Source organism: Ostrea edulis, chromosome 1 (assembly GCF_947568905.1).
Source record: "Ostrea edulis chromosome 1, xbOstEdul1.1, whole genome shotgun sequence".
NCBI lineage: Eukaryota > Metazoa > Mollusca > Bivalvia > Ostreida > Ostreidae > Ostrea > Ostrea edulis.
Genome location: NC_079164.1, coordinates 47,097,726 through 47,122,819, shown reverse-complemented (window position 1 = coordinate 47,122,819; position 25,094 = coordinate 47,097,726). Strand labels below are relative to the sequence as shown.

Genomic DNA, 25,094 nt, shown 5'->3' with positions numbered 1-25,094 from the left:
AAAATCGTGAATCAGTCCATTTAATTGAACTAGATATTTTTTAAGATAATTGAATTTAAATTTACTTCTACATCTGGACTAATATACGAAATTTTGAAGAGAACAAATACGATGTGTATCAATGATATGAGTAAAACTCCAAATTTGACACCCAAATTGGTTGAGTATTTTGGCTAATACTTGACTCTCATATGCCCCCTTTCGTAAATCTTAGATCCGCCACTTGTTAATGACAGTCACTCTGTCCCTATTTGTAAAACAAAAAAAAGATATATAAAGATATATTATAAATTAAACACAAGATGCTTACCTTGTTGATTTAATAAGATCATGAATTTTCGTTGTTTTATACATACCACACTCACTGTCGTAAGTACACACACACACTCTGTTTTATGTGTAAATACATCAGATTCTGCGTTAAAGACGTTTTGCCACGAGAGAGAATATATATAAACCCTGCGTGTTCTCTCTACCCGTTACGGGCCACTGCTCGCTAACACCTCTCTCAATGCCGAAATTACAAGATTCTTGTAAGACGCTTCAATGAAAACTCTTATACAAACATTTAAGTTAGCTTAATCACAGGAATCTGAAGTTTAATCAACTAAATTAAAATAAAAACCCGGAAAAAATTATCCAACCCGAAAAAAATTATCTACCATCATCTATTAAATTACGATGCCATCCTCGTGTATTTTTATTAATATATAAAAGATGGTGGGTAAATTTTTTTTCGGATTGGATATTTTTTTTTCCCGGTTTTTATTTTTTATTTAATTGATAAGTCTACAGATTCCTACGGCTTAATTAATCAATCTATGGTGCAGAATTTTTAAAAAAAATTGTTTTATCGCTTTGTGAACAAATTCCTAAAATTTTGATTTTACACGTGATGGCAACCTTTATTTTTTTCAAAATCTCTCAATGGCATATGAAATTTAGCAATATATATAAATGACTCATAAAAACATTTATTTTGTACAAAAGCAAGAGAAACCTAATAAAACTACGTTCGCTAACCGCTTTTAGTGTAAGGAAATGTATATGGAAGAATCATTGTCTTGCACGACAATAATTAATTAATCACTAAAATTACGCATTCATGTGCCTACTTTGAAATAATTAAATACTTGTGTAAAATATTACTGAAATATATAATATAGAACAAGTTTCATTAAATTCAACTTTTAGTGACAAAATGACAACTAATGCCCCTTTGAAATACAGCACATTTTCCCGATTTTTGTGTTATCTTGGCTACTTCTTAAATTCCGTTCCGTGTTTTAGCAACATCCATTTCAGAAAACGATACGGTACCAGGAACTTAAAGCAAAAGTCACAAATCTTATCGAAAGGTCAGGACGCCCTACCTTGAGTATAGGATAAGGACTGAGAAGATTTCTATGACTCTGAATCAGTAAAGATTAAAAGATTAAACTAACATTTTGTGCTGCTGATCATGAACTCATGTCCTTTACATAACACTGCCCCTTGTCAGGCTTGTGGGTCCATGATTCGAAAATTTTCCAATCGTTACATTGTCTCATCATGACAAAGTGATTAATTAATACTAATAGAATAAATCAAGCTAATGATTAACTTCCAGCGCTCTGCAAAACTGTGGATTACCTCGCAAAAATTAATCAAGATTACAGAATGTATATATGTGTACACATGCATGTTTAACGTTAAATGGAATATACATTGGTCTAGTGAAAACCCTTTATATATATAATAAATAAATATATATATATATATATATATATATATATATATATATATATATATATATATATATACACATATAATATAGGAGCCAATACCGTTCACTGTGACAGTTGGCTTGATCCTCGAGTCTATATTTCAGAATTAAACGTATAGAGTAAGTTTATCGTACTCTGCCCTTCCCCCAATCAAAAACTACAGACCATGCATACACATAGCATTACTTACATATATCTTGTGGTGAACAGTAGTACTTGAATATTGCTGCTATAATAACAACTTTCTTGGTCGTGTTGTAAACAGCTCCAGCATCAAAATGAGCTGATCTTGTGTAAACATGGGCACTTACCCCGTTTCCTACTCATGACCGTGATATCACATGATCAGCACTTTCAGAGCAGGCAATATGTCTTACATTTGTGAGTAGAAAACATTATATATTGATATTTCGTACAATCATCGAAAACAAGTTGGGCGTTAAAAAAATCAACAGGTATTTCGGTGTATGACCAGTTATATTTCAGATGTATATAGGGATATATAAATGTAGATTAAAATACAATTTTGTAAAATAAAAAATGTGAAGGTCGAGTAATTATTTATTTTTGTACTTCATTTATATTAAAATCGTTATTTCTAGTCACTAAACAAATTGCACTAGACTATAAGTGTACACCGACTAAACCGGTTGCACAACAGAGTAGACAAATCAAGCGTTTCCATAGTAAACCTCTTTATGCTGGAAATAGTTTTCAAAGACAAAATAGCAATCATATTTTAAGCAATGTACACAGCGTATTACAGTACGTTTTTTATAGACGCGCAAATACAGGGTGTTTCATAATATATGTTACGTTTTGATAGAAAATTGAACAAACAGAGGAATTAAATAAATTAAAAAAGTTTATAATATATCACATAACTATACATGTACTACCAAAAGAAACTATAAAAAGAAAGGAGGGGAAAAATCTTGGTTATAAAAATTTTCAGATCTTTAGGTAAAGATATATAACGCATGCATAATAGAGAAACCTAACAAAACTACGTTAAAGCAATACAAGCTGTAACTGATGCAGAGCTGCCAACATTATGAAATGGAAAATAGTAAGGCAGGGGTCAGGGGACCGCCTAGGCCCCCTTCCGCTGCAGATCTTTTATGAATAAAGATGTAACCTGAGCAATTTTAGGCATATTTCAAACCTAACAAAACTACGTTAAAGCAATACAAGCTGTAACTGACCGTCAGTGACGGTATTTTTTCAACTATCCAATTATGCACTAAATAACACCTATCGGTATAACTAATATAATCCCCAAGATCTGAAGAAAAATTCAACAAAATAAACAAGGGAATATTGTTTGAGAACATACCTAGCTACAATGCGTTTCGTATAAACCGCCATTGTGGCGTATACAAGGAAATGGGAACGAGGATTGCCGATTACGGAACATAATCGGGTTGCTCAGGTCGAGGTTATATACAAAGACGGAAACTGACGTTAGTAACTACACGTGTTGTTTGTTTTAAGGTAGCTCACTACACTAAAGTTTATACCCTGTATGATACCACGTCACAAGATGGCGATTTAGATGTTTTGTGAAATTATTTATATCGATCGATGTGTTTGTCTATCATCGTAGGTCAGTGGTTAAAGCATTGGGCAGGTGAACCGCAGATCTCGAGCTCAAATCCCCCAGAGTCTTTCGTTCATATGTGTTGAAATAATTTTTTTGAAAATCATGTTTTTATCCAAATTTGTATATTTTTTGCCTTTTGGGCATATATATACTTATTGTATATCATCATATCTTTTATAATAAAATCAATTCGTATACTGATTTGAGAAACTATTTTGGGGTGTAGTGGGCCACCTTTAAATCGTTTCATGAATGACAAGAAGTGTAAGAAAGTAATGATAACGCAAAAGTACTATTCAAATGAAATTTTGATAGTTATTTTTCTTTAAAATTCATTTGGCGTCAGTTACAGCTTGTATTGCATTAAATAACCGCTTTTAAATAGTGTAAAGAAATATCAAAGGAAGAATGATTGTCTTGCGAGAGAATAATTAATTGCATCTGGTGAATCAAAATTGGTACCGTATAAGTTTTACATTATGACCCCTGGGTCGAGGCCTCTGCTGGTGGACTGTTAGTCCCCAAGGGTCTCTACAGCCCAGTAGCTAAGTACTTCGTTACTAGCTTGAAAATACGGATGTATATTTAATTGCTATTATAAAATTTAGAAATTCATTTCAAAATTAAGGATTATCTCTTAAGGATTAAGCTCTTATCCTTAGACGAATTTGACTCCACTTCTTTGGCACACTGTTTTTCCCTGTAATTGCTCTAAAACTTCATTGTTATTTCGGATTTCAAACATTTCGGTTGAGCACCACTGAAGAAACATTATTCGTCGAAATGCGCATCTGGTGCATCAAAATTGGTACCCTATGTACGTTCTACATTACACATTCATGTGCCTGCTTTGAGGTTAAAGGGTGTTTGAATTAACTAAATACTGGTATTACTGCTGAAATATATAATATAAAGCAATTTCAATTGAATACGCAAGTTCCGAGTTACACAAAAATTATTTCCCTTTGTAGAACTCTTTCGCATTTTATGACGTATGGTGGGTACACAATGTATACATTATATCGTAGACTGGCATTGTACATAACAATTACGTACGATTAATGTAACAAAAGCGTAACTTTTGTTTATATCAATCACTGGTATGTATATTCTGGTCATATCAAGCATAATCTGTTTGAATAAGATCATCAAATTGGCTATTAAATCATTATTCGTTTCCTCTTCTACATGAGGGACGCTTTTATCAAAGAAAGATGGCAATTAACATTATTTGTTTGAGCCATTTTGTTATCCAATACTCATAAACTCGCTAAAGTTGCCTTTCCCCTGAGATAGGATGGTCTCAGAAACTCTGGATATCATCTTTTAAGAAATAATACAACGATAGTAATTAGCAAATGTACCCACTGTCATCATATTTTACGTCATAATTTACGGAAGAGTTCGACAAAGGGAAATAACTCTTGGGGAACTCGGAACTTCCGTAATCCAAACCTGTATACTTTCGAAAGTTTCATTTTCCGTTCCGCATTTTAGCAGGTATCTTCCCACTTAGCTAAAATTCTGAAATATGTACGGTTGACTGGTTTTAGCTAGATGGGAATGGTGCACAGGTAAGGGTGTCAAAGAACAAAGGAAAATAATTACAGGTAACCTATAGTCTGTTTTGTAATAAATCACAGGTAATTTGGTTTAGTTTTAAAAATTGGGCAGTAAAATTCCATTTCCAAAAAAGAAAGACTTGAGATTAATTTTTTATTTTTATACATTATTATTATTATTTTTAGAAAATTTAAGGAACATATCAGTCTAATAATGAAACGCATAAGGAAATGCATGTAAAAGGAACACATCAGTCTAAATGAATGAGATGAGATGCGGCATCTGCATAGTCCATCACTTGAATTTCACCCCGGCGAAATCTTTCCTTAAGCTGCCGAATTCGTGTGTTTAACTGCCTGTATTTCCTCTTTTTTGGCCTGATCACTCCTCCAGCAGAAAGTTGGATGATTTTGGCTTCATTGGCTGCCTGTTCTTTCTGAATAAGTTGGATAAACACATAGATATTCGGATGAGGGTGTTGACACATCCTGTTCAATTTGTTGTGCCATCCTTCTACGGCATTTGTCGTTCTGGGCCCATCATTGTCAAAGTGGTTCCAGTTCGTCAGATGCCCTTTTACCCATGTCTCAGTGACATAGTCCTTGAAACGTAGGACATCCTGGCCATCATCGTCATTATCTTCCAGCGCCTGAAACCACACATCCTCCACTTGGTGTTCAGGAATCAGAGGGAGAACAGCTGCTCTTCTCACGAGGCGATGGAAGTCCTCATCATCCCGGAATCGCACGGTTAATCCACAGGATTGTACTTTTCTCCAGATACACTGAGTAAAGTGGAAAAATCATCCCTTGATTGAAGCCCCTGGGAAGTTGTGATGAACTGCATTTCGAGCGACGATCTCAAAGTCCAGCAGCCAACTTTCTGGGGTCGACACAGACTGGAGTCTTCTAGCTGAATCCTTCAAGAGACTGAAAAACCGATTGTATGTGTCCTCACTCTTGTTAGGCAATAGTCCATAGATGAGAGGAAAAATTGTTCCATTTACATTTCCATGAAGAGTGTACAGCTGCGTGAAGAATCGTGTACATGAATAGAATGTCCCATCACTGAAAATTACCTCCGCTGCACACAGATGATTTATGTTGGTGTCGGTTGCAAAGATCATGATTCTGTGTCCTTGTGCATCAGTGTCATCACACAGAAGAAACCTTTCACCTGCCAAGGTGTTGATCCATGGTCCATGGAGTTTGATGTCATCCTGTGATGTGGGTAATTTTGGAGTTGTCTTGGCACGTGCTCTATAAAGTGCAGACTTGGAGGCCTGAAAGGTTGGTATCTGTCGAATCATATCCACCACTGAATCATCACATTCAGCATTGCGTAGTCCTCCTAATTCGTCATCATAAATGGTGGGGATCGCTGTTGCTTCATCTCGGCACCTCTTCTTCACACCACTAATAAATGATTCCGCAGCAAGCCCAACGTAGTTATCATCATGGTTGTGGTGTCTCCCAAATGACACGATGATGTTGTTGGTTGTTGTTAGAGTTGCTGGACACTGTCTGTCAACGCATCTCCAATAGGTTCTGTCATTATATCTGTTCCGGACAGAATACTTAAAGCCACCATAAAGAAGAAAAAATCCTCCTCTACCATTCTCTAGAAAATCTACCCGTACTTGAGCGTTAGCCATACTTAAGAAAGTGATATAGAATCTTACTGAACTAAATATAATAAATGAAAACTGAGTATATGATTGTTATTAATTGCTTTTAGAGAGAATAAATCAAAGGGTGAGAGTACTAGCTATTGATGTTTCTGGACAAAACAATTATGCTCATAATTATTTACAGTGAAAATAAAAGCCTAATAGCCAACCAATGAGAGGGTCACACTCAGGGATCATAAGTGGTACATGTATGCTTGTTTATCTGGTTTATCTGTACAATTACATTTATAGATTTTATGTATTGATAATAAAAAAGAAAGTTGTACATGCATTTTCGTAATAATTTGTCCTATACAAAACTTAATTTCAGGTAGTTTATCTCATAAACTATAAACTAGGAGAGAGAGAGAGAGAGAGAGAGAGAGAGAGAGAGAGAGAGAGAGATCATATTATTAGAAATTACGATGATAAATCATATTACAAATGTGATAGAATTTCATCCAAAAATAAAATTATTTTTTGTTATTGATATTTGAAGATTGGTCTTTTGTTCGAAACAAACTGATTTTGAATAAGTATGAGTTTGAAGCTAAAATTTTGTTCAGAATTCTGTATTGAAACTTATATTTGTACACCTCTAAACAATGTCATTAATATATTAAATCATTATTTAAATCTTTGTTATTTCATATTGATAAGAAGAGATATACTTATATATATATATATATATATATATATATATATATATATATATATATATATGATTTGATTTCACAGGCCTGGCTGATTATTACAGGTAGTTAGTCTAAAACAGACTATACCCCAGGACCACTCAGGTGTGAAAATCACAGTTTTAACTAAGTGGGAATAACAATTTCAGAATTTTAGCTAAGTGAGTCAGAATGAACCTTTTAGCAACATCCTTTTTAGAAAACCTCTCGTCTAATTAAGGTTCCAGGAATTCAAAGTGAAAGTCACATATCGTCTTATCGGAATGTCAGGACGATCCGATTTTGGGTATAGAATTAGGATACTCATCTAAGCGAGAGTTTTTGGACTGATTCAGCCTCGATCCTTTACAAAACACTGTCCCTTGTCAGGGTTGTGGGTTCATGATTTGTCAATAAATCTGTTATTAAATCTTTACATTGTCATGACAAAGTGAAATTGGTTTATTATTAGAATAAACAATTCTGATGATTAACTTTCAGCTCTCTTCAAAACGGTCGATTAGCTCGCAAAATTAATTACGATTACAGAATGTATACATTTGACATTACACATGAATGTTTAACGTTAGGTGAATAGATAATAATAATAATGATTGGTTTTATATAGCACCTTATCCAGCGTATGCTGCTCAAAGCGCTTTACAATAATCAATGTACATTATTACCCCGGCAGACCTTATATCAATCTAGAACTTTCTCAGCCTCCTAGGAAGCATACAGTGCCAGCTGCCATTACAAGCGCTAAAGTAACATTCAAACAATATCTTTCACTGTCTATAGCCAGGTACCCCTTTTTACACTTGGGTGGAGTGAGGAAATTCATGTAAAGTGCCTTTCCCAAGGACACAACGTCAGCCCTGCCGCGGCCAGGACTCGAACCCACGCACGACCTTTCGGTCGAGAGTTTGACGGCCTAACCACTCGGCCACCGACGCCGAGTGAAAACCCTATATATATGCCGTTCACTGTGACAGTTGGCTTGATCTCGAGTCTATATTTCATAAAAGTATAGAGTAAGTTTATCGTACTTTACCCTTCCCCCAATCAAAAACTACACACTATGCATACATTACTTACATATAACTTGTGGTGAACAGTAGTACTTGAATATTGCTGCTATAATAACAACTTTCTTGGTCGTGTTGTAAACAGTTCCAGCATCAAAATGAGCTGATCTTGTGTAAACATGGGCACTTACCCTGTTTCCTACTCATGACCGTGATATCACGTGACCAAGTTGAACCAGGGCTGAAACGATACGCCCCCTTCACGATACGATACATATTGCAATACTTATGTCACGATGCAATACTTTCAATACGATACAATTTACAGAAGAAACCAATAATAACATTGAAGAAAAGTTTAATTACCAAGAATTACATTCATAATTTTAAAAGCAAATGTTTCCAAATTGCCAAATGGTAAGATGCATGTTGACTCTGTAGTTTAAATTGATTTTAAAGTTTATTATTATTTTCGTAAGACTCAAGGTAAACAACAGTCTGAACGTTATTTGATGCTATTTCGTCCCTCATGCAGGTAACAAAATCATTACAGGCCCGGAACCTGATGTATTCTACTGAATCAGTTTGTAATAAACGTATTGCACCGAAAATCGAGGCAATGAATTGAACATTGAATCGAGGGTTTATATTGAACAGTATCGATATCTCGGTGAATCGTTTCAGCCCTATGACCAACACTTGCAGGACAGGCAATATGTCTTACATTTGTGAATAGAAAACATTATATATTGATATTTCGTACAATCATCGAAAACAAGTTGGGCGTTAAAAAATCAATAGGTATTTTGGAATATGGCCAGTTATTTTTCATATGTATGTAGGGATATATAAATGTAGATTTAAATACAGTTTGTAAAAAAGAATTCTTAATATTAAGTTCTAGTAATTATTTATTTTTGTACTTCATTTATATTAAAATCGTTATTTCTAGTTACTACACCAAATGCACTAGACTATAAGTGTACAACGACTAAACCGGTTGCACAACAGAGTAGAAAAATCAAGCGTTTCCGTAGTAAACCTTTTTATGCTGGAAATAGTTTTCAAAGACAAAATAGCAATTATATTTTAAGCAATGTATACAGCGTATGTACATTTTTGATAGAACTTTTCATGTGCCTGCTTTGAGATTAAAAGGTGTTTGAAATAATTAAATACTGGTATTACTGCTGAAATATATAATATAGAGCAATTTCAATTGAATTCATTTGATAGCTAATGCCTCTTTTCTACTTCCTTCAGTTTCGTTTTCCGTTCCGCGTTTTAGCAACACCCTTTTTAGAAAACCTCCCGTCTAATAAGGTTCCAGGAATTCAAAGTGAAAGTAGCAAATCGTCTTATCGGAATGTCAGGACGGGCGGCCCGACTTTGGGTATAGAATTAGGATACTCATCTCAGTGAGATTCGTCGAGACTCTGTTTTTGGACTGATTCAGCATCGACGAATCTCGCTGAGATTAGGATTAGGACTGAGAAGATTTCTGCGACTCTGAATGCTTTAGATAAAATCTGTAATGATTAAACTGACATTTTGTACTTCTGATCATGAATGGACTAATTAATAGTACTATATTGTTTAACGTCCCTCTCGAGAATATTTCACTCACATGGTGACGTTACCATGGCCGGTAAAGGGCTGCAAAATTTAGGCCTATGCTCGGCGCTTACGGCCTTTGAGCAGGGAAGGATTTTATCGTGCCAAACCTACTGTGATACGGGGTCTCGGTTTTTACGGTCTCATCCGATGGACCGCCCATTTTGTCGCCTCTTACGACAATTTAGCAAGGGGTACTGAAGACCTACTCTAACCCAGATCCCCATATTCAATGCAGAATTCAATACCATATTAATATGACTATTTCTAAACAAACAAGATGTGTTTGTAAAACACAAATGCCCCCGATAACATTTGGTAAATTCCAAAGATGGCCAAGGTCACAAAGACAAATATCTTGGTACCAGTAGAAAGATCTTGTCACAAGAAATGCTCATGTGCAATATGAAAGCTCTAAAATTTACCATTTAGAAGTTATGACCAATGTCAATTTTTTAAAAGTAGGTCAACGGTCAAGGTCAAAAGGTTTAGTACCCATGGAAAGGTCTTGTCACAAGGAATACTCATGTGGATTATCAAAGCTGAGCTAGCACTTAGTACTGTTTAAAAGTTATTAGCAAGGTTAAAGTTTCCCAAAAGTAGGTCAAATTCCAAGGTCAAGGTCACAGGGTTAAAAATGTGGTACCCACGAAAAGGTCTTGTCACAAGAAATACTCATGTGAAATACCAAAGCTCTAGCATCCCCCCCCCCCCCGATCTTTGATCTCGGGGACATATGAATAACGCATGCATAAAAAGATTTACTTTGTACAAAACCAAGAGAAACCTAATAAAACTACGTTAAATAACCCATTTTAGTGTAAAGATATATTAAAGAAAGAGTTAATTGTATTGCAAGAGAATAATTAATTACAAATTCATGTGCCTGCTTTAAGGAAAAAAGTGTTTGAAATAATTAAATACTGGTGAACATTATTGCCGAAATATAAAATATAGAGCAATTTTCATTGAATTCAATTGACAGCTAATGCCCCCTTTTTCTCCGATCTTTTGTACTTCCGATGGTTTCGGTTTCCGTTCCGCGTTTTAGCAACACCCTTTCTAGAAAAATAAGGTTCCAGGAATTGAAAGTGAAAGTCACAAATCGTCTTGATTAAACTGACATCATGAACTTATGTCCTTGTCAGGGTTGTAGGTCCATGATTTGACAGTAAATCTGTTATTAAATCTTTACATTGTCATGACAAGGTGAAATTGGTTGATTATTAGAATAATAAATCACGCTGATGATTAACTTCCATGCAGCTCTCTGCAAAACTGTCGAGTAGCTCGCAAAAATTAATTACGATTACAGATTACTGCGTGCCTTTGTACACATGCATATTTAGCGTTAGATGGAATATACATTGGTCGAGTTAAAACCCTATATATATTAGTCTTTGGTATAGACAAAACATAGGATAAATGTGAAATCTTCATCTGAATTTTTTCATATATATATTCAATAAATTCTTTTTTCTTGGTATCGGGGTAGAATAAAGTCAAAAAATAAAAATCCAGTACTCAAACTTTTATCTATAGCGCTTTCGCCCTGCGAGCTCGTCAGTAGATTTTTAAACAATGTAAACAAGTTCCATTATGACGTCATAGGCACTTTTAAAAATACAGACTTTGTAAAATGGAAAAATATAAAAACTGCCTTCCCCGCACGAATCAAAATGTCCGCTACACGGTGTGTTTCTTATTGTAGGATCTCTGATCTGTTGTTTATGTACACGAACACGGTCAGCCAATTTAGTTCCTGTTTGACCTATATAGTTTTCTCCACATGTAGGGCACGTCATACAATAAAGTAGATTTTTAGATTTACACGTCATAGTTGAATTTACATTGAAGTTCATTCCGTTTTTGAAAGTTATGGAGTGGCCGGTTTGTATAAATTGGCAAGTACCGCATTGTTTATCTTGTACGTTTCTGCATTAGCCTTTAAACATTCTACGGGTACCGTAGTTCAGTATAATAAACAGTTTTATCTACATAAAACATATACAAATATTGCACGATCTAACTGCAATCTATGGTCACATCAATAATAAAAATAGAAAGTTTTCTACTGATTATTTCCTCGGGTCGATGTAGCTGCTACAAATGAATGACACAAAATGTAAGTAGGAATATTTAATACTGTTAGGAGTGTAGAGGTGTTGACACAGGGTATACCGTCCGTATTGTTTGTTTACTGCATCTATCTTGACTCCTTTCGGGGGTGTTTGTTAATCCCAAACGATCGAGTTCGTAAAGTGAAGCCATACATGAACACCTGTAAATTCTGGATCTCACTGTACATGTAGACTATAGCGTTTTCCTTTTCACATGCATTGCTTATATATTATACCCATGCATTAAATGTATCTGTACATGTAATGGTATACACAATGTACAAAGTCATACGAAATTTGCTTTCGTTTGTGTATGACTGTTGCGTGTATCAATGTACAATTTGCGATAATTTCATGAAATATATACATTTATTATATACCCATCAATGTATCGTTCGTTGATACTGTGGATTTTACAGGGTGTGATCCGGTTTTCCGGATCACCACACTGTGGTTTTCTGATTCCGTATCAGTATCCTCTGAAACTGATGCCGTCACAATGACGTCACAATGCATCAACGCAACGTTTTTTGCGGAAAATGTTGACCGCGTCACAAACGAAACTGCGTACACAAAACATAATTTCATGGTATGTCTGTTTTTGATAATTTGGATTACATTTATCATCTTATAAATGTGGATTTAAAATGCAGAAGGGGGTATATAATAAATTTATCATTACTACAGTAACTTGATCCGAAGAGTTGGATCACGTCTCGTTGACAGGCGCGGATCATCAGATCAAACTCGACGCTTCGCGTCTCGTGTGATCTGATGATCCGCGCCTGTCAACTCGACGTGATCCGACTCTTCGGATCAAGTTACTGTAGTAATAATATATATGTATACTCGGTACTTGTACAAAAATATATTACATTGAATATATCCAGAACTGTAAAATATCCTGCATCACGATTCCTGTTTATTTAATTTTTCATTAATTGATGAAATATACATGTACATGTATTATATTACTTGATTATGAAATAAGTAAAATCCCAGGGAAAATCCGAAACATTCCGAGTAAATAGATCATTTTGCGTTCAGCGTGCGCTCAGCGTTCGTTCACCGTTCACTTTGCGCTCTGCGTTCGCTCACCATTCACCAAATTGCGTTCACCGTTCACTCTGCGTTCGTTCACCGTTCGCTCACCGTGCGTTCACCGTTCGCGCACCGTTCAAGTGGGAAAGAAGAACATTTCAGGGACTGTATCTTGATCAGGTAAACGGAGTTATCCGTAGTCAAAATCAGTGTGCCAAGAACCGCCTAACAATCGGCATGAAACATGTCAGACAGCATTTGACCCAATGATAGGTTGTGTTGGCAAACTAGATCGTTATAACGACCATATAATTTGCGAAATGCTGATCTTAAACGAGACTGTTGGAACGCATGCACCATCAAATTATTTGTCAGTAGCCTGCTTCGATTTAAAAACTGATCATACGCAGAACAAGCTCTTGCGTATCGAATCAATTGAGAGATATAAACACCATATTCAGGTGATAATGGAATATTGCTACATAAATATGGGAATTTGACGGTGGAGAAGTTGAAATCATCCCGTTTGTCATAAAGTTGAGTTGTTAGTTTGCCATTGATATCTATTTTCAATAAAATATCTAAGTATGAAGCAGAAGTGAACGTCTCTGTGGTGTCTTTTATTTCGAGTTCACTGGGATTCATCGAATCGACATATCAATGAAGATTATCATTGTTAATAGATAATACGTCGTCGATATATCTAAATGTCAGATTGAAGGCCACAGCAAGAGATTTTTTCTTCTCACGTAGAAGTTTTTGAAAAAATTCTGCTTCATAGGAATATAAAAACAGGTCAGCTAACAAAGGAACACAATTCGTGCTCATGGGGATTCCAACAGACTGTTGGAATCCTTGATCATCAAAGACCACGACAATATTGTCAATGAGGAACTCCAGCATATTTTTTATTTCAACTTCAGTGTACTTGTTCGTTGAATCACAGTGGTGTTTAACAAAGTTATTTTTTGGGATGACTGATCACTATATATTCGCGTTTTCCATTTTCGTTAAAAAAGCAACTGTCTATGATGTCAAAAAGTCTAGTCTTTAATTTATCATGAGGAATGGTCAGGTAAAGAGTTGAAAAGTTATACGTTTTGATGTTGTTGATTTGAGAAAAGTTTTGTGATTTCAAATTGCCTAAAAGTTCTTTAGAATTTTTGAAAATCCTCATTTGATTTACATCACATCTGGCATATGTAGTAGTACAGTACGTTTGAAGTTTCTCCTTCACAGCTGTTAATATTTTCGTGAGAAGCAAATATAGGGGTTTGGTAGAACATTTATTGGATCCAGCAATATATCTTTGTAAGGGTTTTTATGAAGTTTAGGAATCCAGTATAGGTACGGTAACTTATAATCATCCGACCCATTGACTGGGAAGTTAAATGTGTCTAACACTGAGGCATGGTTTTTGAAGAATTTTATCTTTTGAAAGGGCAGTTGGGGTATAAATATGATTACCAAAAGTGGAATTAATGCCAAGTTCGTTTAAAATACAGTTGTAATAATGAGCCTTACAAAGACAATGTTGTTACAAGCTTTGTCAGCTGGAACCAAAACATATTCCTCATGTAGCCTATCTAATTATTTCATCACTTCTGGTTTACTAAACACACAAGGGTAGATGGTAGGTATTTTTTTATATGTCTAATGCGGGATTTTAATAAAAATGTATTCCTCTTATTCTTTTAATTCATCCTGACAATGTATCAAGTTCTTCTTTTTCATATTTAGCCCATCGTCTAGCATAATCCTCGACAGAATTCATAAAAGAAATAAAGTTCTGTCGCCAATTGAATGACCGAGGTTCTTTGTATTTAGGGCCTTTTAGAATAATGATTTGAGGTCCTCATTTTCAACTATATCAACATGACCATTAATGGCATGTCCAGCTGGGCTATAGTTGAAAGAAGACGAAGAACAAGAACGCCTAGGTGGATTAAGTATTAGATGGTCTACATGTATATGTAGGCACTGCAAAGTTTGTTTATAATTGAAAAGTTTGGATGCAAGAGTAGAAGTATATTTGTAGGAAGTTCTGGGTGTAGACTTGAACTTGAAATAAGTTGGAATAAACGACTGAACTTTTCTATGACGAAGAATGTTGCTTATGTTGACGGCATCTATTCCTTTGTTTGTAAGAGTTTAAGGAACTGACAGCACGATTTGGAAGGAATATCGCCAGCCCGTGCTGGTTTAAAGAGCCTGTGATAGGCAACATCCATAATCATAGAGTTCAGTCTATGTTCATGTGTTAAAAAACCCAAGTATAGACTAGCTGTGGTTTCTTGAAATATCGTATGTAAAACTCTCAATGAAACAGAGTAGAGTGCGAATATGATGTGGACCTGATTGTCTGTTGACGTAAGGTAAAGGTGAATCAAACGTGACATCATTTATGCTTGGTGTTTTATATGTACGATGTCCATGACTGGCGTTTCCGTCTTTACGTATTGGGAAAGAGTCCCATCACCACTTAGAAAAGCAAGAATCTTGTATGAATTTGCATTTACAAAATGCGTACATAATATTTGAAAATGTATCATCTCCTGCGAAAGCAACCTTGCACCAATAATTGAGGATCCTTGATTGTACATCAACATAAAGTGGATACGCTCCCAATTCACCACATATCATATAACTTGGTGTTGAAAGTTTTAAATTCAATAATAATTTGCAAAACTTTAAATGAACCCTTTCTAAACATTCATAATTACCAACTTCACACCCATACAATAAAATCGGCTTCACAATGATATAATAAAGACCGTACTGACAGCTTACCGATAGTTTATGTAATATTCCCATCTTTAAAATCTCATAAAAAGCCTTTAATCCTCTCTGAGCATTGCTCTTAATAGTGCTTACAAAACCACCGTTTCTATTGAAAATCATACCTAGATACAACAGTGCATCAACTACCTCTACATCATGGGAATCATATTTAAAATTATAATTTGGTACCCTTCCTTTTAAAAATACAACTACTTTTTTTCAGCATTTACCATTAGTTTCCATAATTTACAATACTCACTAAAAATATTTAGAAATGTTTGAAACCCATCTTCTCCGAAATCAACAAATCAACACTATATTATCCGCGTATAACAGAATAAAAAATTTGAAGTAAATGCTCAGTGTATTCCTAACATCATTACTTCTAAACCTGTGACATTATCCATTACGAAAAATTTCCCTACATCATTCAAATACAATAAAAATAAAAATGGTGACAAGTTCTCGCCTTGACGAAAGCCGTTATTATACATAAAGTAATCTGAAAATTTATTGTCATGGACAATTCATGACTTAATGTCTTGATACATATTATAGATTACGGTGTACATTTTATCTGTAATATTATTCATTAGCATCTTATGCCACAGACCATCTCTCCAAACCTTATCAAAAGCTTTTTCAAAATCAACGAAAACACAAAAAAGTTTCTTTTTTCTATTACACATAAAGTAGTCAATTAACATCTTGAGTACAAAAATATGGTCTATAGTAGAATAGCCTTTTCTAAAACCAGCTTGATTTTCATATATTAAGGTTACCTCACTGGAATAATTTGACAACCTAGTGTATAGAAGTAAACAATTTACCCAGGCTGCTAACAATAGTAATAGGTCTGTATTTTTTTTGGATCTCCTGAAGATAGACATCAGGCAAAATACCTGTATCAAAAACAATGTTAAAAAACTGGACATCAACCTGCCCAAGTTTACTGGCAGAGTGCTTAATATACTCATTGACAATTTGATTCTCTACACAATCATTATTAGACTTTAAATCCTTAACAGCCTTTATCATTTCTTCCTCGCATATTGGCATATTCAATATTTCACTTACACCATCAAGGTTAATATTGTTAGCTAGGTTTCATAAAGCGGCAAAAAACTCGCCGGTCTTCTGAAACCGACGTATTCGGCGTGCGCCTGTGTAACGTTAGACAGTGGTAGACTTTCTTTAATTTTATTTGAAATAGATTTATAAAATCTCAATAGTAGAATGATTTATCTTGGAGACTTTCGTTAACATTTTATTTTTATCTCAAAAATTTACTTCGGAGATACTTAATTTCATTGCCGTCCTGGTGTATTCTAATACAAGAACCATTTTCTTTTTCTCAAAATCTCTCAATGGCACAGGAATATATAATAATGACTAACAAAAACATTTATGTTGTACAAAAACAAGAGGAACCTAATAGAGAACCGTTTTTAGTGTACATAAATATAAAAGGAAATGTCTTGCAAGACAAAAATTACTTAATCACTAAGATTACACATTAATGTGCCTGCTTTGAGGTTAAAAAGAGTTTGAAATAATTAAATACTTGTGTAAAATATTACTGAAATATATGTTCTTCAGAAAAAACCCGTCTAAAAATAAGATTCCAGGAATTCAAAGTGAAAGTCATAAATCGTCTTATCGGAATGTCAGACTTAGGATAATCTCAGCGAGATCGTATCACATTAGTGGAGCGTAGTGGGAACGATAAGTAATGGCTATCTTCTAGCATCCGATTAATATTCACATTATCAAATAGAAGGACCACCCATCTCTTTGATAATGTGAATTTTACGAGGATGCTAGAAGGTGACCGACTTGTCACATATTTCAAAAGCTTCTCATTTTACATTACTAAACCATACATTCAATACAATGGTAGATTTCCATATACCATCATCGGACGATGCATGTGTATGTAAAAAATACGCTTTACCCGTAAAACTGCAAAACTAACTTAATGAAAACTGATTATCCGTCATTATCAATCACATATTGGTGGCTTCATAAATTATTTTTTCAGGAATTTAACTCTATACATGCATTTGTACAAATGTTTTAAGAAAACATGTATAACACAAATATTAAGATAGGAAAAGGATTAAAGGTTCTTTATAAACTGAGAGAGAGAGAGAGAGAGAGAGAGAGAGAGAGAGAGAGAGAGAGAGAGAGAATTTTATAAAGAGTTTGCTAATGCAAGTTCCACCAATATGTGATTGATATTGATATTGACAGGGATAATCAGTTTTCGCTAAGTTAGTTTTGCTGTTTTACGGGTAAAGCGTATTAAATTTTATATACACATGCATCGTCCGACGATGGTATATGGCAAGCCAACCGTCACAGTGAACGGCATGTTCACTGTGACGGTTGGCTTGATCCTCGAGTCTATATTTCATAAATATATAGAGTAAGTTTATCGTACTCTGCCCTTCCCCCAATCAGAAACTACAGACCATGCAGACACATAGCATTACTTATCTATAACATGTAGACAAACAGCTGATTGACATTATGAATGATATAAGCAAAAACAAAAAGCACAAGAGGAAATGACAAATTTACAATATGAATAGAATAGATAAAGACAAGAAATGAGTTTTCTGTAAGGATACATGTATTATAAACAATAAACAAACTATTAAATGATGACAACATGAAGTAAAAGGGCAAACAATGATTGAAGACAGCAATAAGCACAATATGTCTGTGGGATAACTCATTTTATTTCATGTATTCGCTCAAATCATTCACAATGGTATACGAGATCCATAACTTTAATTTTGTAACAAAATAAACAATGTATTTATGGCCATGTATTTCGAGATAAGAAAAGTTTAGAAAAATGTGTTTAATGTATTGTGCAAGTTTCTGTCAAAGTGACTTATTATACTAACTAGTATAATCATATACTGTACCATATTATTTTCTATGGGAAAATAAATACACGTGTATACCAACCTAGTGGCGCCTCCCCTCTTTTACTGATTGGTAGGAAGTACTACTGAAATGGGCAAGGTATTGAAGAGAACGATTCTGCGATTTAAGAAAATCGGGCTTGGCAAAGTAGACTTGTACTATAACACCCCCATCCCCATCAGTGGTAGGCTTTGTGAATAATTTTTATTTTTCAAATTTGGATACAGATGTAAAGTGGTATATGTATTACGTGTCATTAACATAATATACCTTGCTGGATCTAGTAAGTGTTCTACCAAGCCTCTATCTTTGCTCCTTACAAAAAATATTAACAGCTGTGAAGGAGAAGCTTCAAACATACTGTGCTACTACATATGGTAGATGTGGTGTAAATCAAATGTGGATTCTAAACAATTCTAAAGAACTTTTAGTAAACTTGAAATCGTAAAGCTTTTCTCAAATTAACAACATCAGAACGTATAACTTTTCAATACTTTACAAGACCAATGATTACCTGTATCCTCACGATGAATCAAAGACTAGACTTTTTGACATTATAGACAATTGCTTCTTTAACAAAAATGGAAAACGAAAATATTCATATCTAGTGATTAGTCATCCAAAAAATTACTTTGTTAAACACCACTCTGTTTCCACGCACAGGTACACTGAAGTTGAAATTAAAATATGCTGGAGTTCCTCATTGACAATATCTCCGTAGTCTTTGGTGATCAGTTTTTCAACAATCTGTTGGAATTCCCATGGGCATGAATTGTGCTTCTTTGTTAGCTGACCTGTTTTTATATTCTTATGAAGCAGAATTTATTCAAAATTCATGAACTTTTACGCGAGAAGAAAAAAATATCGTGCTGTAGCCTTCAATGCGACATTTAGATATACATGTATGTCAATATGTTAATATATCTATTAACAATGATAATTTTCATTCATATGTGGATTCGATATATCCCTGTGAACTCAAAATAAACGACACCACAGAGACGTCCATTTCTGCTTCATACTTAGATATTTTATTGAAAATTGATATTAATGGCAAACTAACAACTCAACTTTATGACAAACGAGATAATTTCAGCTTCTCTATCGTAAACTTCCCATATTTATGTACGGTAGCAATATTCTATTATCACCTGCATATGATGTTTATATCTCTCAACTGATTCAATACGCAGTTTTTAAATTGAAGCAGGCTACTGACAAACAAGTTGATGGTGAAGGGGTTTCAACAGTCTCGTTTAAAGTCAGCACTTCGCAAATTATATGGTTGTTATAACAATATAATTTGCCAATATAACCTATCATTTGGTCAAATGCTGCATGTCTGATTTGTTTCATACCGATTGCTAAACCGTTCTTGGCACACCGATTTTGGTTACGGATTACGTTTACCGGATCAGATATAGGACTCACGGCGGGTGTGACTGGTCGACAGGGAATGCTTACTCCTCCTAAGCACTTGATCCCACCTCTGGTATGTCCAGGGGTCCGTGCTTGCCCAACTCTCTATTTTGTATTTCTTATAGGAGTTATGACATTGATCACTGTTCGTTATCCTCACCTTTCATGCTGTAGAAAAAGAAATCAAAGATATTGAAAAATTGAAGAAAAATATGGTATATATTAATAGGCTGAGTTTTAAAGCACTTCAAAGAATAAATGTGAGATTCAAAGTAGAAAATTGAACCATATTTTTGGAAAAATATTTGAACTTGATGAGAATTTGTAATAAGTCTGATATATAGAAAAAATGTGACAAATCAAAACTTATATACAAGATAGCCTTGTTTAATGTGACTGAAATCATTACATGATGAAAAATTACAGCTTTTTAAGAAAATGTTAGAAATTGTGAAACACACATATTAATGAGTGCAATTCAATACGCTGTACATATGTCCGATTTGAAGACATATGTGTGTTATCATTCATGTTGTTATGAAAATCGTAGATGATTGAAATATGATGTATGTAGATAATAATTGTGTTTTTGTGTGCCATGTGAACTTTTTTGTTGTTGAATTTTACAGTATATGCTTTTAAATGTTGTTGGTATATCCCCTTGCAATTGTAACATAAACTGTACAATTTTCGTGTTAACAAATGAGTTATTTCCACTCATGTTGATGAGATGAATTTACTTTTGAAGTTGTGAATTTTACACATGTATAATGAACATTTTCAGAATAACTTCTTAAATTTTGCTTTCAATTGTACATCGTGTATGTATTTCTCTAGTGTGTTTGGATTCACATTCTCTCTGACTTGTTTGGATTCACATTCTCTCTGGCTTGTTTGGATTCACATTCTCTCTGGCTTGTTTGGATTCACATTCTCTCTGGCTTGTTTGGATTCACATTCTCTCTGACTTGCTTGTTTGGATTCACATTCTCTCTGACTTGTTTGGATTCACATTCTCTCTGACTTGTTTGGATTCACATTCTCTCTGACTTGTTTGGATTCACATTCTCTCTGGCTTGTTTGGATTCACATTCTCTCTGACTTGTTTGGATTCACATTCTCTCTGGCTTGTTTGGATTCACATTCTCTCTGACTTGTTTGGATTCACATTCTCTCTGACTTGTTTGGATTCACATTCTCTCTGGCTTGTTTGGATTCACATTCTCTCTGGCTTGTTTAGATTCACATTCTCTCTGACTTGTTTGGATTCACATTCTCTCTGGCTTGTTTAGATTCACATTCTCTCTGGCTTGTTTAGATTCACATTCTCTCTGGCTTGTTTAGATTCACATTCTCTCTGGCTTGTTTGGATTCACATTCTCTCTGGCTTGTTTGGATTCACGTTCTCTCCAATCTGATTTTGAATTGAAATCAACCTCATTATCAATTACAAAAAAAAAATTAACTCTACTTTCATATTTCAATTGCTACCGGTAATTATGCACTGAACTTTCTAGTACAAGTCATAAAGATGCATACTTTTGTACATCTAAATAATTTCTGGAAAGATGTGTCAAGTGTTTCACAGCCCTTCATTGTTTTGACATCTGTGACATTGTGACATTGTTTTGACATCTGTGACATTGTGACATTGTTTTGACATGAACATCTGTGGCACTTGCTACTTGATACATGTGATTTTTCTTTTATGTTCAGTTGTTTGTTTAATGTACTTTTCTTTCTTGGATGGCAAATGTATCAAACTATAGATTAGTTTCATTTTAGTTGTAATCTAAAAATATATCATGCAATATTAAACTAGAACACAGTATAGGAAGTTATTTATCAGCTATGAAAGTTTCCATTCATTTCTATTGCATTTGGTCAGCGTACGTCGTGCGTCAACAATTGAACACTTAACTTTCGATAATTACCATTAGGATTCTTTTCAAATTTCAAGCCTTGCCAAAAGCTTACCAATTTTCAAAAATCTTTTCTAACAACCTCACGTCTGTAAGAAAAATTGATTGCATAGTCGTGTATAGCAGGAAGGCCTTTATCAAAATTGTAAATATCATGATCTTCGTGAGAGAGGTCCTGACTCCAGGATGGGGCGAAACTTAAAACGTGGTATATAGTGTTTATGTATAAAACAAATCAATAGCATCTTCTTTAATGCTATTGATACTAAATTCAGACTAAATAGATATTTAAAAGGAACAAATAGCCCCTTTACCAAAATTGTAATTTCTTTAGAATTCTTAATTTTCTTAATTTCTTAGAACGAGATTGATATAAGCCTTTTGGCTTGTTTCTCAATCTATTACATGTAAAAGACATTGTTTGTAAACATTATTATCGAATTATTTACGAATAAATATTGTTTTAAAAACTAAAATTGTAATTTTCACGATCCTAGGGGTAGGTTTCTCCTTGCCGGGTGGGGACAAAATTTACTATAATGACTTGTGTTTATCAATATACAATTTACATTTCAACTTGGTTAACAGTTTCAGGATAGCGTTTCCCATCCTCTAGTCGGCGCAAGTTCGAATCTCGCTCGCGCCGGTGGGTGAGAAAGATTCCCAGTTTATTTTCGGAAGGTGGGTGGTCTCTTCCCAGGTACAATGTTTCTGGTTTCTCTCTTCCACCAATAAAAACTGGGTGCCACCATATAACTGAAAATTTTTTAAATGTGGCGAAAAACAACAAAGCAAACAAAAACATGAAGTCAAGCTTACCGCTTTTTAGTATTTTCAGTACTTTGATTTGTTTTAATGCGAAAAGGGAGATTTAGACACATTATTTTCTTAGATAGTTCTACATGTTAGAATGGTCAGTCCTTTGATTACAATCCAATCAGATTAATAATATGTTTACATTTAACGGAAGACATCAATATTATTTATTTTTTCTACAAACTTGAAACAGCTGACATTAATCGAACGAATTATTCATTATTAAACTGGTTCGCATAATAAACAAACTGGTATCTGAGTGTGAAACAATGGTGACATGAGTGCCCTACGTCGTCCGCTGCCCAACATTTCTACGTTATCATGGTATAAATTGATCAGTTGGTATGTTTATAAAGGTTAGAACAATGCTGGCTTGCGATCAATTCTCATGAAATCCCGAATTTAACCACAAAAATATGGATTTCAAGCTACAAATTAAACTCAACCTCTAAAAGCTGTTTCAAGTATTTGCAGTGGAACAAATTATTAGAATATTTGTCATTCAATGACATGTTTTCTATATAAGCATAAAAAAATCTGGTACTCCGTTGATACTGTTAAACCGAAATATTTGGTTTAAATGAATAATAGGCCTACACACAAGCAATCTCTACCCAGAGTTATCGTTCCTAGCTCTCACTTACACCTCTGTCAATGTCTCAAGGGTTTTACAAGATTTTTGTAAAATGGCACGCATGCTCAAATAAAGTATGGTTTTGACTTCAGTCACAAAAATAACATAAATTAATAAATATTGAGCAGATGAGATGTGAAGTCTTTTTGTGACACAAAAAGCATTGATTTGGGTTGAAACGTGGATATTGGGTAGTTCTATTGCACCAGGCCTATACATAGGTACATGAAGAATATATAGTAATGGAAAAAATCTACAAATAGTTGCTTGTCCTACATTTTCCTGATATTTTATAAAATAGTTCTTAGTTTTATTAGCTGTAAAAAAAAAAAAAAGTGGATTTACTTGTGGAATAACATTGCTTATATTGAGACGTTAACAGAGGTGTAAGTGAGTGTAAGGAACGATAACTCTGGGTAGAGATTGATACACAAGTTGGGAACACTTCCCCTACAGTGAGCTATTCTCGCGAAAACGCGATTATCCCTCTCTAGCGAGAATAAATATTTCTCAAATTATCACCAGTGTGAGATCGATTTTACCCATGTGAGACAGCCATGTGAGATTAATAGAATCCTTCCTTAGTACGAGTGTGGGATAGGGAAATTCCGCCGAGGGGACAAGATTCGCAGTCTAGGACGAGGCTTTGCCGAGTCCTAGACAGCGAATCTTGTATCAGAGGTGGAATTTCCCTATCCCATATGAGTAAATAGTGAAGGATTATTTTTCTCACATTTTACCTACAATTTAGTGCATAAATTTAGGAGCTTTGTGAAAATTCTAAATTATCAAAATCCTCATTTGAACTTCGATGCAAAAACTAATTAGATAGGCTGAAAGACCATACCAGAAAATGGTTTACACTGTAAGTGTAAACTAAGAAACCAAAGGTTGTCCAACATAAAGCTATATACATCAAAATTTAAAGATAACGATGCAAAATATTTTTACTTCACCGTGTAACGTAAACCTTCACCGTGTAACGTAAATCATAGAAAATATATGACGTCACAATCAAATGACGTCGCAGCAGTGTGAGACTAATAGAATCCTTCATTAGTACCAGTGTGGGATAGGGAAATTCCACCGAGGGGACAAGATTCGCAGTCTAGGACGAGGCTTTGCCGAGTCCTAGACAGCGAATCTTGTTCCAGAGGTGGAATTTCCCTACCCCACACGAGTTAATAATGAAGGATTATTTTTCTCACATTTTACCTACAGTTTAGTGCATAAATTTAGGAGCTTTGAGAAAATTCTAAATTATCAAAATCCTCATTTGAACTTCGATGCAAAAACTAATTAGATAGGCAGAAAGAGCGTATCCGAAAATGGTTTACACTGTAAGTGTAAACTAAAAAACCCAAGGTTGTCCAACAGAAAGCTATATACATTAAAATTTAAAGATAACAATGAAAAATATTTTTGCTTCACCGTGTAACGTAAATCTTCACTGTGTAACGTAAATCATAGAAAATATATTACGTCGCAATCAAATGACGTCGCAGCAGTG

At 34.5% G+C, this 25,094-nt stretch overlaps 3 protein-coding genes across 6 annotated transcripts in view; 1 reads left to right on the top strand and 2 right to left on the bottom strand.

Annotated features, from left to right (window-relative positions):
* The window catches only part of LOC125652350 (deoxynucleoside triphosphate triphosphohydrolase SAMHD1-like), a 69,073-nt gene extending 60,565 nt beyond the window's left edge, over nt 1-8,508 (bottom strand). Inside the window, exon 1 of one of the 2 annotated variants that reach the window (XM_048881505.2) lies at nt 8,371-8,508. The gene's annotated coding sequence lies outside the window, so the exon portion shown is untranslated. Of the gene's footprint in view, nt 1-1,956; nt 2,093-8,370 lie in introns of those variants that run through there. The other variant, XM_048881499.2, reaches the window with a different exon arrangement.
* Nucleotides 2,014-25,094, top strand: part of LOC125652373 (T-cell activation inhibitor, mitochondrial-like) — a 40,023-nt gene continuing 16,942 nt past the window's right edge. The window contains exon 1 of one of the 3 annotated variants that reach the window (XM_048881545.2): nt 2,014-2,147. In XM_048881545.2, the coding sequence (XP_048737502.1) occupies nt 2,092-2,147 (56 nt within the window). In that variant the 5' untranslated portion in view covers nt 2,014-2,091. Of the gene's footprint in view, nt 2,148-23,188; nt 23,293-25,094 lie in introns of those variants that run through there. The other 2 variants (XM_048881556.2, XM_048881535.2) reach the window with 2 other exon arrangements.
* On the bottom strand, nt 2,100-8,400 carry LOC125652381 (uncharacterized). Its single transcript, XM_048881570.2, has one exon. The coding sequence runs from the start codon at nt 6,584-6,586 to the stop codon at nt 5,735-5,737; it is 852 nt and encodes a 283-aa protein (XP_048737527.2). The 5' UTR covers nt 6,587-8,400; the 3' UTR covers nt 2,100-5,734.

Excerpts from the sequence above, each read along its gene's own strand:
- LOC125652381 (XM_048881570.2), bottom strand. The coding sequence starts at position 6,586 with ATGGCTAACGCTCAAGTACGGGTAGATTTTCTAGAGAATGGTAGAGGA.